Source organism: Ciona robusta, chromosome 1 (assembly GCF_009617815.1).
Source record: "Ciona robusta chromosome 1, ASM961781v2".
NCBI lineage: Eukaryota > Metazoa > Chordata > Ascidiacea > Phlebobranchia > Cionidae > Ciona > Ciona robusta.
This window is the reverse complement of record NC_143235.1, coordinates 102,803-116,342: the sequence shown is the minus strand read 5'-3', so window position 1 is coordinate 116,342 and position 13,540 is coordinate 102,803. Positions and strand designations below refer to the sequence as shown.

Sequence of the window (13,540 nt, the reverse complement as noted above, 5' to 3'; positions counted from 1 at the left end):
CAAACACACAAGTTTACGTAAAAAAAATATCCTGATCGTGTTTTAAACAATTAACAACGGTCTATGGGAGTCACAGGATAAGGTTTTATAATTCTTTGAATGTTCTTTGTTTACTACCAAATGTGACGGGAAAATAGAATGAACAGGTGTCCCAACTTCCCCCAGCCTACTATATACAACCGTATCCTCACGACTCTAAAAGAGCGTTGCTTATTGTTTAAAACATATTAATCAGGAAATATGGTGTATGTGCCAACGTCATCCCATCTTACCCCGCAATACTTTATTATATTTATGATTCGGCCAAGGGATGATTGTAGGTGATAGAATAACCTTACTATACACAAAGCATACGCTGTATACGAATCCATAGAATACCCAGATCAAAACTAGTTACGATTCAACGCTAGTTTCATATTTAATCGGTTTCATACTACAGGCTTGATTCGAACCAGTGTTGCCATGTCTGTTATATTTCAACGGTAAGGGTGTGCAAGAAGTTGGAAGTAGGCAACACTTTTCAACGTTGATTAGCCCTCCCCGGCTTTTGGTTGATTGGTTCGCATTCCTCGCTTACAAAACACTCGCCTTCCAATGCGTGGCCGTTACACTACGTGGATGGTTGGTTGAAGTTGGTTCTGCAACTAATGTGGATTGTATTTCAAGATTTTAAGTTGAGTAATATTTAATGAAACAACTGCTGTCGTCTTATACTTATGTATTATCCTATACTGATATTACAAACAATAAACTTAAAGTAGTAACGTGTCTTGTGTTATTACTTTATATAATTACAATCAGCGTTGCGAAATTACGTTATAGTTTTTCATTACGTCACTCGCGACGTTCTTTTATTACGTCAAATTCGTTTTCGCTCAATTTGTTACGACATAGTTAGGTCATCGCTGGACAACGCGTGCTTATGACGTCACAACGCGGTTTATTCCACGCGTGCGTTTCGCATTTGTTTTCATGGGGCCCCATGCGCGTTTTGCGTCCACGCGAGGCACATTACTTGTATATTCTAATTATATTTGTGCTATGAGCGCGAAGCAAGAAGATCAAAGAATTGGTAAAGTATAAATCACAATTGGCATTATTACGTATATAAGCTCTTTTCTAGAAACATCGACGATGTGACGTCACGAAGTGGTGATGACGCAACAGAAGAACCCACTTCGTAAGTTCATTGTTTCGTTACAATCTGAATTGTTTATTTTAATAGTTGTCTGTTACAGAACATGGTATGTGACGTCACAGAGGATCAAGCAGACCATGACGCGATAGAAGAATGAAGGTAGTTATGACGTAATAATATGCACGCGATATCTCAAATTTATATTGTTGCAGAAAAGTCAGCGAATAAAGCTGCCGAAGAAAAGCGCAAGGTATTGTACATTATCATTGTTTATTATTAGCGTTATTGCTAAACGTTAACAACCAAATAAGTTTCAACTTTATTAATTGTAAAACAATGAATTGGTGACGATTGTAAAAGTTCTATCTGTGACGTAACCATTACATTTGTTTTGCAGACAAAGAACAAAGACGAAGACGCCAATAAAGGATACACGGTTTGAGGTTTGAGTATTATAAGTATGAGTTGTGTGTTGTATGTGTGTCTTGTCTGCGCTGCTGTATTTTTATTCTGCTGGACCTAATGTTGCCGGCTATTTTTAGTCAGTCACTACTATAGTGCATTTTGCATGTCTATGAAATATATGCAATGAAAATATGGCGAACATCTTGCTGGATCAGATTTTGTTGTTGTACACTCTATTGGGTACTTCGTCTACAAAGGTCGAATCCTTCAGCGATTCTGTATTGTCCTGATCGCTTGGTGAGAACGCTATGTTGGTACACAAATACTCGAGTAATATTAACACGCAGTATAATATGCGCATAAATATAATCCTAATAATTTTAACCCTAATTTTGTATTTAAACTTCATGTAGCGTGATTGGGACGATGGCCACGTCACAATTACGCTACGACGTCGATACGGTGGGTCAGAGCATTGTCATGACCCTGCGTCCGGTGCGGTTACGTCAGTTTTGATTGAGTTACTTAACGGTCAGGTTGTTGCGTGGACGTCGCCGCCAGTGATGCTACGCTCGATATTTAGGTCACTGTCAATGCGGTTCGTAACAACCTGATGCAGTTTCGTAACGGTCGATGCGGTGCGTAACATCCGGACGATATTATATTGTGTGAAGATGCGACGAGAGTATCGCGGTACCAAGATGGCGACTTACCTTTTGATTGGGACGTGCGGGGCTGTTGTTGGCTTCGACTCCTTGTGGTCGGACATTCAATATGGTGTACACTGCAGATGATTATCCTTCAGGATTTGAACCATATTTTATTTGTTGATGTTTCAATGATTATGTTCGCGATAATTACTTTTTGACCGCGTCCCCTTTTTGTTTGAGCATTTGTGTTCGTTGCATGTTTGGCACATGTACGTCGCTGCACTCGTCGTATTATTTTTGTCTTTTTGTTGGTGTGTTCCTTCTTGTGCGCATTGATGTGCGTCGTTGTATTATTTTTGTCTATGGGGTTTCTTTAACCTGCGTGGACAGTAACATCCCGCAAGGGTTTCTCACCAGAGTAGAAACCCACTACCATTGGCTGGGGGCTTGTCGTGCCGTAGTGGCTTTCCACCAACGCCAGCCACATAAACTATGAAGGTATTTTAATCCTGTTTCTATTTTGCAGAAAGTAAGTCATTTAAAATGATGTAGATGTTATCCAGAGCTGATGCGCTCCCATTTATAAGAGAGTTCCGTCACGTACAACATATTTATGTCGAAAATAAATAGACAATTATATCAAACAACCCCCTCCAATGCTTTACTCCGTTGGTGATAAAGTTGATGCTTTTGTTTGTTTACCCACGTGACTACCGCACTACGTAATTCTGCGAATTTGTATAAGCATGACGTCACAAGCAGTGTTTCCAGATGCAAAACTCGTCAAACTTGTTTACAAATTGTGCAACTAATTTTGCAGCGTACATCCAAGGTTTTGTAAATTGATTTATTAAAGTAATTTGTTTGCGGTGTTTTCAAGCATATAGACGTAAGTTGCGTGTATTTAACGCAATGCATCTTTTATGTTGCAGCGTTATATAGACCATGTTTGCTTCGTTAATAAATAATGAAACCAACCACCGTCGTTCGGAGTTTGTGCAAAGCAAATGTGATGATGTATCAACTAATCGGTGGCGAGTTATCGCCGTACACGGCTAAAGTTAGATCTTATCTTCGTTTCAAGAAGATTCCATTCGAACCAGTGACCGCGAGTGCAGAAGTATGACGTCATCATGTGGTAATTGTTTGTATGATGACGTTATTAATGGTATTTATTTGTAGATTTACGCGAATTTCATCAAACCACGAATAGGTTGGAGTGTCATACCGGTTCTGGTCACCCCACAAAATGAAGCAATCCAAGATTCAACCGATATTATTGATTATTTAGAACAAAGGTATTTGTTTTGTAACAATAGCAGTGTTATGAGCATGTAGGCCAGAGGAACTGAGTTCAAGGCTCGTCGCTGCTACCATTGTGGGCGTATTTGTCCTTGTGCAGGACACTTAACAGCAATTGCTCCAAACCAGTGGTCACTAATGGGTTGTCTAAATAATCAGATATACAGAAAAAACCCATCACCCACAAAGTTACATACGTGGTAACTTGTAAGCAAGCACGAGGTGTATGAAACAGAACACTCGTGTTATAACGACTATCGTTTCCCCTACACATAACCTATTAACCCCTTTTACCCCAGACACCCTGTCCCATCCATCCAACCCCGAACCCCCAAACAAAAGTTGGCTTGTTCGTTGTTGGAATTGTTTGCAGATGAGTGGATGGTGTTGCCCATTATGCACTACAGGTGGGCTATTATATAATGTTATTACATAATTATTATACATATGTTAGATATAAAGATACTATGGGATATTACATAATATAAGCATTATGTTGGTTTAACAGCCACGCTTTTATTTGACATTTTTAGTAGTTACCCGTAGCTTGTTTTAACGACTAGTTTTTCTGCTAATTCCATTCTGCATTGTTTTAATTAATTTAATCTTCGTTATCGTATTCGAAGAATTTATTAAATCTTAACATTCTTAATTCATGATAAAAATACGATGACGCTCAACTTTTCCAAATGTTATGTAATGATTGTTGTTAATAAGATGTCTATGTATATGGTTGTTAATATGATATCTATGTATATGGTTGTTAATATGATGTCTATGTAGATGGTCCTACCCGGAAAACCTTCCTTTTATAAAAGAGGAATTCGGTCGAATCGGATTTCCTGAACATTCAACCTCGGAAAGAAGTTCCATCGCTGGTGCTTTGTACGGAAAGTTTCAATCCATGCGGGGGGTGTTGGGGATTAATGAACAAACAGCGCCAGGTTGATTGAGGGGGGGGTTCATTCATTGCTTACTCATGTTGACAACAATAAGTTCATAAGCTTGTATGCTTTGTGTTATATCAACATGGGTTAATCTTAAGGTTAATATGATGGATGGCTCAGTGGTTGTAGGCTTGCACTTTAACTGATACCGGGTTCAATGCTCGGCGTTGGTACTATTGTGGATGTATGTGTGCTTGGGCAAAACACTCTGACCTAAACGTCAAGTGCGTGTATGACCTTACACATATAGAATAATATGTTGGAAACTTCCCTGTCGATACATGGACAAAAATATAAACCTTGACAACTTACAAGGTTGGTGGGTTATTAGGGGTTAGAGGTCATAATATTTACACCAACCAACCAACCATGTATATTACCCCCATACACCAACCAACCAACCATGTATATTACCCCCATACACCAACCAACCATGTATATTACCCCCATACACCAACCAACCATGTATATTACCCCCATACACCAACCAACCAACCATGTATATTACCCCCATACACCAACCAACCAACCATGTATATTACCCCCATACACCAACCAACCAACCATGTATATTACCCCAGCCATAGAAGAAAGTTGGAAGGGGTTGCTTGATGAACTAACGGCACATTTTGACAAACACCCGTACTTGCTTGGAGGGAAACCGTGTGTTGCTGATTTTGCGTTGGGAGGAATGATGTTTGCACATTTGTATAGAGATCCTGTGCCAGGTCGGTTCAATCTATTATGTTGCTTGTCTCATTGTTATCTTTAAATCTAATATATGGTTACATTGTGTCTGCATCCCACATGAACATATAGATATGTATAGCCATTCATATGTCTGGTATCGGCAGCTTTGGATTGGTATTGTGGTGTGTTTGTTTTGTTACATTATGACATCATGATGACATCACAGGCATGCTAATGAAGACGCGTGCCCCGTTAGTAGCAGCGTGGGTGGAACACATGAACGGACATCTGCCGAGTATAAGCAGGTACAATGTGCATGAGGTTGATGGGGATGGGAGGGTCGTGAGGAAGCGACGACCGGAGGGATGTGATGATTATTGCGCTGAAGATGGTGGGTTGGGGGGGGGTTATGATAAAGGGCATTGTTAATTAACATAAGGAAAGCAACATTTCCATAACACGCTAAGGTTAAATTAAATAAAAAAGCATTTGGTTAAAAAGTGGTTGTTAAACACACATACAATAAACTCACATTAGAGACAACGTTTGCATAAAGTCTCAACCCAGTAAGTTGGTGGTTGTTACTTATATTAACCACTTTATTAATCCACAGAAATCCCACAAACCTTAGATCCCATATTGAAGAGAGTTTGTGGGGAGTTTGGTCCCGTGTTGTTAAGCACAAGGAGGAGGCTTGTACAGTTTATTAAGGTTGGTTTGATTGACAGGTGGTGTTTCATTGACAGGTTGGGTTTGATTAATGGTTGGTTTGATTGACGGGTGGTTTGATTAACATTTGTATTTTAACTGACCTTATTTGATTGACAGGACAACCCTGGTGTTACGAAACTTCCACGAAACATCGGGCAGCATGAGTTTCAGATTGGGGGAATCACCTCACAGAGGGGGGTGAGTTTTCAACAACGGTTTATTCCAAGTGAAGTATGTTTCGCCTTCAATGACATCGTTAGTTTCTTATTCTAATATAAACATGGCCTTATATATTTCAACCTACACTCTATACAAACCAAGTCCCCCCCAGATCTTCCCGTTCAATATTTGGATGTGGCAACGCGTCACCGATATTTATCGCAACATGAACGATTGTGACAAAGGTGAATCATCTGCTATGATGTCACAATACCCTCACGGACTCGATATTATTCGTGCGAACCTTGATTCTTGTCGTGTAGAACGGAAAGCCAACTTTCTACATGCAGTGTTGCACAAATCTAAAATATAATCACCGTAGAAACCAGTAACGTATCCATGAGTTTCTCCACATTGTGAATTTGTGGTTTCTAATTCTTTGTTTTATAAGAAGTTTAGATTTTCTTATTAAACTAAAAAACGTCAATTATCACGTAAAAGCTTGAAATCCTCCCATGTTATCCTGGCTGCAAACCTGCGCTAAATCATGGCAGGTATTTTGTAATTTTGATTTATTTTTCGCAAATAGTTCTATGCATTTATTTTGTTGCAATAATAAATCTACAGTAAGTCAAGGGTTCCGTGTTCAAACCCCGATGAAGGCGATCATGTGAACATTATCTCGTCGTTAAGCATAAATCTCATCTGACGATATTTACGAACTTTAATGGTTCGGTTCGTTTTCCAGAAAACATAAATCGATGAAAATAAGAACAGAAGGCCGAGGATTAAAAGAAGGGTTAGGACGGGGTCAACTTTTTGGGGGTGGTGGGGGGTTGTGTGGTTCGTTTGGGGGTTTAAGGGGGTTGTGTGGTTCGTTGTAGTAATAGGGTGGGTAGTTGGTGGGGTAACAGGGGTTGTCGGTTGTGACTTGGTTGTTCCCTCTGTTGCTGCTGGAGTTGTCGTGGCTTTGGTTTCGATCGCTTCGGTTACGTTAAGATGGGTCGGTTGGTTGGGGGTGGGGTGGGTAAATGTGTAGTTGATTGTTGTTGTTGGTACAGTTGGTGGCGCGATGATGTAAGCACTTGGCTCGACGAATAGAAAGTGGTCGTTTGCTCTGGTTGATTGACAGCCCAACAAACCATCACATTGTATGATGTAACAATTGGTAAAGTCGGTAAGTTGATGGGTGGGGTCGTGGTGGAACACAAACGTGTTGCATTTATCTGGGTATTCACAATATATAGTTAGTGGTCTCTGGTTCAATGGTTACTAGACCAGATGTTATAAGTTTGAGGCTCCTCACTGCCACCATAGGAGGTATGTATGCTTAGTTAGAATTATTGCAAGACACAAACCAAGTGGTTACTTAAATTATCAGCCATAAAAATAATCACCCACAAAATAACATTTGTAGTAACTAATAAGCGGGCATGAGGTGTGTGAAACAGAACACCTGTGTTATATAGCCACCCCCACATAAACCTACCATCACCGCAACATCTGGCTTTACATTCGTTTGAATCGCTCGCCACAAAATCATCAACGACGATCAAACCATCTGAGTCGGTGTTAGCGCTGAATGCAAGCGATCTACCTTCCAATACAACGTACTCGCAACATGATGACAGTTGTATAGAGAATATTATCCAAAATATAAAGTTCGATAACATTCTTACTAACAACAACCAACTAACACTCGGCTTTATACTTGCCTACATGGTTTCAACTTAGCTACAAATTAATTGACTCACTTAACTACTGTTACTATATGTCTATTGTTTATATTTGTGTTGTAATAATGCTTTGTTATGATGTCACAGTAGGTTGGTTTTGAAGTAATTATGACATCACTATTATAGTTATGAGATCACACAATTGATTTGAATATTTTATTTTACAGAAGCGACATGCTTGGCACCGATAAGTGTGGGACGCACAGGGGTAGGTAAACACAATGTGTGGGTGGGTAACAGTGAATGTGCAATAATAAATATAAAATAGCAAGAGTTAGTGGTTGGTGCAGGGGGGGGGGGGGGTCAAAAGTATTTAGCTGCCGTGTCGTCGTTGTGCTGTGGGGAATATTGACAATTATTGATCTATATTATCTTCATATAAAACTAATTCACACGAAATATCTTTATATAAATCACATTACCACCACATGTTTCGCTTTCCACAATATATACATACCAGCAATAAAATATATAAAACATATTTACATACACCCACTAATATGAAACTCATTCACACAAAATAAGATAAAACACCATATGTTTCACTTACTTTATTATGATTAGATTCGAAACCAATATTTACATAAGTTCCGTCTCCATCTGGTTGTGCTCGCTGTGGAAGGAACAGTTTCGCTTTAATGTGTACGGGGGTATTTAATATTTATCCTCGCATGGCGGGGCAACGACAATCGTTATAACACGGGTGTTCTGTTTCATACACCTTGTGCCTGTTTGCAAGTTACCACGTATGTAACTTATTTATCCTGGCATGACAGGGCAACGACAGTGATTATAACACAGGTGTTCTGTTTCATACACCCCGTGCCCGCTTACGAGTTACCACGTATGTAACTTGTTTATCCTCGCATGGCGGGCAACAACAGTCATTATAACACGGGTGTTCAGTTTCATACACCCCGTGCCCGCTTACGAGTTACCACGTATGTAACTTGTTTATCCTCGCATGGCGGGCAACAACAGTCATTATAACACGGGTGTTCAGTTTCATACACCCCGTGCCCGCTTACGAGTTACCACGTATGTAACTTGTTTATCCTCGCATGGCGGGCAACGACAGTCATTATAACACGGGTGTTCAGTTTCATACACCCCGTGCCCGCTTACGAGTTACCACGTATGTAACTTATTTATCCTCGCATGGCGGGGCAACGACAGTAGTTATAACACGGGTGTTCAGTTTCATACACCTCGTGCCCGCTTAAGAGTTACCACGTATGTAACTTATTTATCCTCGCATGGCGGGGCAACGACAGTAGTTATAACACGGGTGTTCAGTTTCATACACCTCGTGCTAGCTTACAAGTTACCACGTATGTAACTTATTTATCCTCACATGGCGGGGCAACAACAGTCATTATAACACGGGTGTTCAGTTTCATACACCTCGTGCCCGCTTAAGAGTTACCACGTATGTAACTTATTTATCCTCGCATGGCGGGCAACAACAGTCATTATAACACGGGTGTTCAGTTTCATACACCCCGTGCCCGCTTACGAGTTACCACGTATGTAACTTGTTTATCCTCGCATGGCGGGCAACAACAGTCATTATAACACGGGTGTTCAGTTTCATACACCCCGTGCCCGCTTACGAGTTACCACGTATGTAACTTGTTTATCCGCGCATGGCGGGCAACGACAGTCATTATAACACGGGTGTTCAGTTTCATACACCCCGTGCCCGCTTACGAGTTACCACGTAAGCACGTATGTAACTTATTTATCCTCGCATGGCGGGGCAACGACAGTAGTTATAACACGGGTGTTCAGTTTCATACACCTCGTGCCCGCTTAAGAGTTACCACGTATGTAACTTATTTATCCTCGCATGGCGGGGCAACGACAGTAGTTATAACACGGGTGTTCTGTTTCATACACCTCGTGCCCGCTTACAAGTTACTACGTATGTAACTTATTTATCCTCGCATGGCGGGGCAACGACAGTAGTTATAACACGGGTGTTCAGTTTCATACACCTCGTGCCCGCTTAAGAGTTACCACGTATGTAACTTATTTATCCTCGCATGGCGGGGCAACGACAGTAGTTATAACACGGGTGTTCTGTTTCATACACCTCGTGCTAGCTTACAAGTTACCACATATGTAACTTTGTTGGTGATTGTTTTACTGTGTTGCTGACAATTTATACAAGCACTTGATTGACACCCAAGCACTTGATTGACACCCAAGCACTTGATTGACACCCAAGCACTTGATTGACACCCAAGCACTTGATTGACACCCAAGCACTTGATTGACACCCAAGCACTTGATTGACACCCAAGCACTTGATTGACACCCAAGCACTTGATTGACACCCAAGCACTTGATTGACACCCAAGCACTTGATTGACACCCAAGCACTTGATTGACACCCACAAATAGTAGGAACCTAATGACAACCCATGTAAACCCACCGGGGTAGGAGTCGTATTCGAACCCTCCATCTCCAACCCACGATCGTACGGAACCCTCGCTCTCATCTGACCTGGTTGGAAGTCCGTGAATGGGTTCTATGATGTCATAATGTTAATATTGTGTCATAATGTTATTATGATGTCACAATGTTATTATGATGTCATCAGGTTATTATGTCATAATCATCATATTATTGGTAACAAATGAATATTTAAACCGTTGTTAAATATTTTAAGCGGATCGTTGTAAAACGTTGGAAACCCTTAATTTCATTCCCACTTGAACCCATTGTTACGAAACAATAGCTTTGTGTTGCGACTGTTTCACACAATGGGTTGTAACAATGGTGTTTGTGACATCACAATGTTTACACAGCCTTTCAATTGTTCAGTGGAAAGTTGGAAGTGAAATATATTTGGTGGAAACGAGGGTTGATTATGACATCATGAATGATTATGACATCACCACCTTAAGGTCCACATCGCCCTCATGTGACGACACCCCGTTCTGCGTCACCGAACTTGCCCCGCCCTTCTTTGATTGACAGATGATTGTTGTGACGAGGATAATTATAAGGAACCCACAAACCGATGTCACCATGGTGAATACGAACAACCACGCTGTGGGGTAAAAGATGACGATTAAACATTTATCTCTTGGAACATTTATCAGCAAAACAAAAATCATTGAGATATTTTAACACACAACAACTCACGTTGCCCACAGTTGCTGCCATAAAACCCCCAGAAACACGAACATGTTCCAACCTTGCATTTACCAAAGGGGTTGTTACATTCGCTGTCAGTGATACATGCGGCACCTGTCAGTAAAGTAGTTGAATTATTACATGATGGAAAATATAAGCAACATTAAACTTGGGGTGCCAGGATAGCAATGGATGTTTGGATTATTTTTACAAATTTTCTACACTGTAATAATCAGTAAACATCACAACCAATAAGTTAGATTTGTTTCACAGGATTGTGTGTCTAACTATCCCTGCCTCCCCTGTATAGCTGCCCATGTACTTCATCACCAACTTACGCATGCATGATGTTGGGGTGTTGGGTTGATAACCTTGGTTACACGAGCACATCACAAACCCTTCCTCGCTTGTGTTGCAACTTGTTGATGTTTTGTCGCACATTGAACTGAACGAAGTGTTCCCGTTGCAGAGTATGGTGGGGTCTGGAACATGGGGTTAAATAACATAATATCACATAAGCATGACATATGGTTAACTAACACTACAGTGCTAAAATTTAATTAAACACAATAACTTGCACACCCACCCACGACAATCGGGCACGTAGCTGCAAGATTTACATCCGTTGTAGCAATGGTTGAATTCAATAAACTACAATTCTGCAACAAATATATAATTTAAGAAATAATTCATAACATCGGTTCGAACAGGCCTATGGTAGCGTAGATCATATTAATTGAAACAACAAAAAAAGGAAATTAGCAGCAAAATGACAGTCGTTAAAACACGCTACGAGTGAAAACCACTCACATATAAGTTGCTGAATTCCTGCTCGATATCGGTGTATGTATTTTGTTGATTCTTAAATATCAACTGATATGAAACTATTGTTGCCATGGTTTGTCTCTCAGCGTTGAAGACTAGCACCTCGATGAAGGCTGGGTAGGGTTGGAACATCGTGCGTATCTGCGAGGTATATTGTTATTTTTATGGTGTTAATTTATAATTATATTATTTCTATGGACACCTACCGTCGTGGTTGCCTCCAATTTTGAAACTTCTTCGTTGAAAACCATCTTACCCCCAAACCAGCGCACTGGATGAAGCATTATTTATTAGATTTCCATGTTTGAATTGGTTGTATGTAACTTATTTATCCTCGCATGGCGGGGTAACGACAGTCGTTAACACGGGTGTTTCATACACCTCGTGCCCGCTTACAAGTTACCACGTATGTAACTTATTTATCCTCGCATGGCGGGGCAACGACAGTCGTTATAACACGGGTATTCTGTTTCATACACCTCGTGCCTGCTTACAAGTTACCACGTATGTAACTTATTTATCCTCGCATGGCGGGGCAACGACAGTCGTTATAACACGGGTGTTCTGTTTCATACACCTCGTGCCTGCTTACAAGTTACCACGTATGTAACTTATTTATCCTCACATGACAGGGCAACGACAGTTGTTATAACACGGGTGTTCTGTTTCATACACCTCGTGCCCGCTTACAAGTTACCATGTATGTAACTTATTTATCCTTGCATGGCGGGGCAACAACAGTCGTTATAACACAGGTGTTCTGTTTCATACACCTCGTGCCCGCTTACAAGTTAACACGTATGTAACTTATTTATCCTCACATGGCGAGGCAACGACAGTCATTATAACACGGGTGTTCTGTTTCATACACCTCGTGCCCACTTACAAGTTATCACGTATGTAACTTATTTATCCTCGCATGGCGGGTAACGACAGTCGTTATAACACAGGTGTTCTGTTTCGTACACCTCGTGCCCGCTTACAAGTTACCACGTATGTAACTTTTAGGATGATTGTTTTTCTGTATGGTTAACAGCTTAAACATTAGCGTTAACTTACCAGTTGCGCACGCCGATACATTCTGGGCGTTGTTTATCCGATAATAGCCAGGGTTGCATTGGCATTCACAATCACATGACGACGTTGATATGACGTGACACCACTCAGATGTTGTGTTCAAACAATTTAAACAAGTTTGTGCTGAAAGTAAAAAAATCCGGTCACAAATGATGATTATGACATCATAAACAGCCATTTATATGTCATACCTGTACAAAAGGTCATACAAAGTTGAATGATCCACAAATAAACAACAACCATCATCATATATTAAATGTCTTGCATTGTAGACACCTGGAATGAACGAATAGGTTAACTCTATACAAGTGAGGACCTGGGTTTCACGGCAGAGTTGGCAGATCAACCTCAAACCACCAGCTTAACCCAACCTCCCACACAATATACATGAAGACTGAATAATTTATTTCGTCCCCGGTTTTTAAAATGTTCTATTTATAACATTTGTTTACATGGTCACGCACCGTTGAACACGAACCAACACATTGAATTTATGGGAAATATTTGGGGAGCTCGAAGTTTGAGTTTCGTTTATGGTTGTAATGAGCAAATAACTTAGTTCTAATCGTTTGCATTAAGCTGTATAGTAAACGTTGTTCTTGAAGTTCTTATACTAAGTCTCGTTTGTAATAAAATCGCAACAATTGATATATATTTACATAGATTACTACCCGGAGAAGAACACCAATGGGTTTGAAATATAGTCACTTAAGAATAAGCGTAGATACTGTAGTATACCCTCGTTACATTTGGTG

General features: G+C 40.4%; 3 protein-coding genes across 3 annotated transcripts; 1 reads left to right on the top strand and 2 right to left on the bottom strand.

Annotated features, from left to right (window-relative positions):
* The first annotated feature begins 2,430 nt into the window (after positions 1-2,430).
* Positions 2,431-6,637, top strand: LOC149741037 (uncharacterized). The gene is made up of 9 exons (XM_089878676.1): positions 2,431-3,313; positions 3,376-3,491; positions 3,795-3,902; positions 4,279-4,439; positions 5,024-5,170; positions 5,359-5,523; positions 5,746-5,843; positions 5,961-6,041; positions 6,175-6,637. The coding sequence occupies exons 1-9, from the start codon at positions 3,161-3,163 to the stop codon at positions 6,373-6,375; spliced, it is 1,230 nt and encodes a 409-aa protein (XP_089734802.1). The 5' UTR covers positions 2,431-3,160; the 3' UTR covers positions 6,376-6,637.
* LOC149741036 (uncharacterized) lies at positions 6,597-7,752 on the bottom strand. Its single transcript, XM_089878795.1, has 2 exons — positions 7,492-7,752; positions 6,597-7,228 (listed from the first exon to the last, which is right to left on the bottom strand). The coding sequence occupies exons 1-2, from the start codon at positions 7,673-7,675 to the stop codon at positions 6,669-6,671; spliced, it is 744 nt and encodes a 247-aa protein (XP_089734921.1). The 5' UTR covers positions 7,676-7,752; the 3' UTR covers positions 6,597-6,668.
* A 128-nt stretch (positions 7,753-7,880) lies between these two features.
* On the bottom strand, positions 7,881-13,181 carry LOC149741035 (uncharacterized). Its single transcript, XM_089878691.1, has 11 exons — positions 12,977-13,181; positions 12,768-12,908; positions 11,915-11,979; positions 11,694-11,849; positions 11,470-11,542; positions 11,222-11,365; positions 10,893-10,997; positions 10,646-10,797; positions 10,177-10,272; positions 8,289-8,351; positions 7,881-8,074 (listed from the first exon to the last, which is right to left on the bottom strand). Exons 1-11 carry the CDS (start codon positions 13,032-13,034, stop codon positions 8,042-8,044), a joined length of 1,086 nt encoding a protein of 361 aa, XP_089734817.1. The 5' UTR covers positions 13,035-13,181; the 3' UTR covers positions 7,881-8,041.
* Between the last annotated feature and the right edge of the window lie 359 nt (positions 13,182-13,540).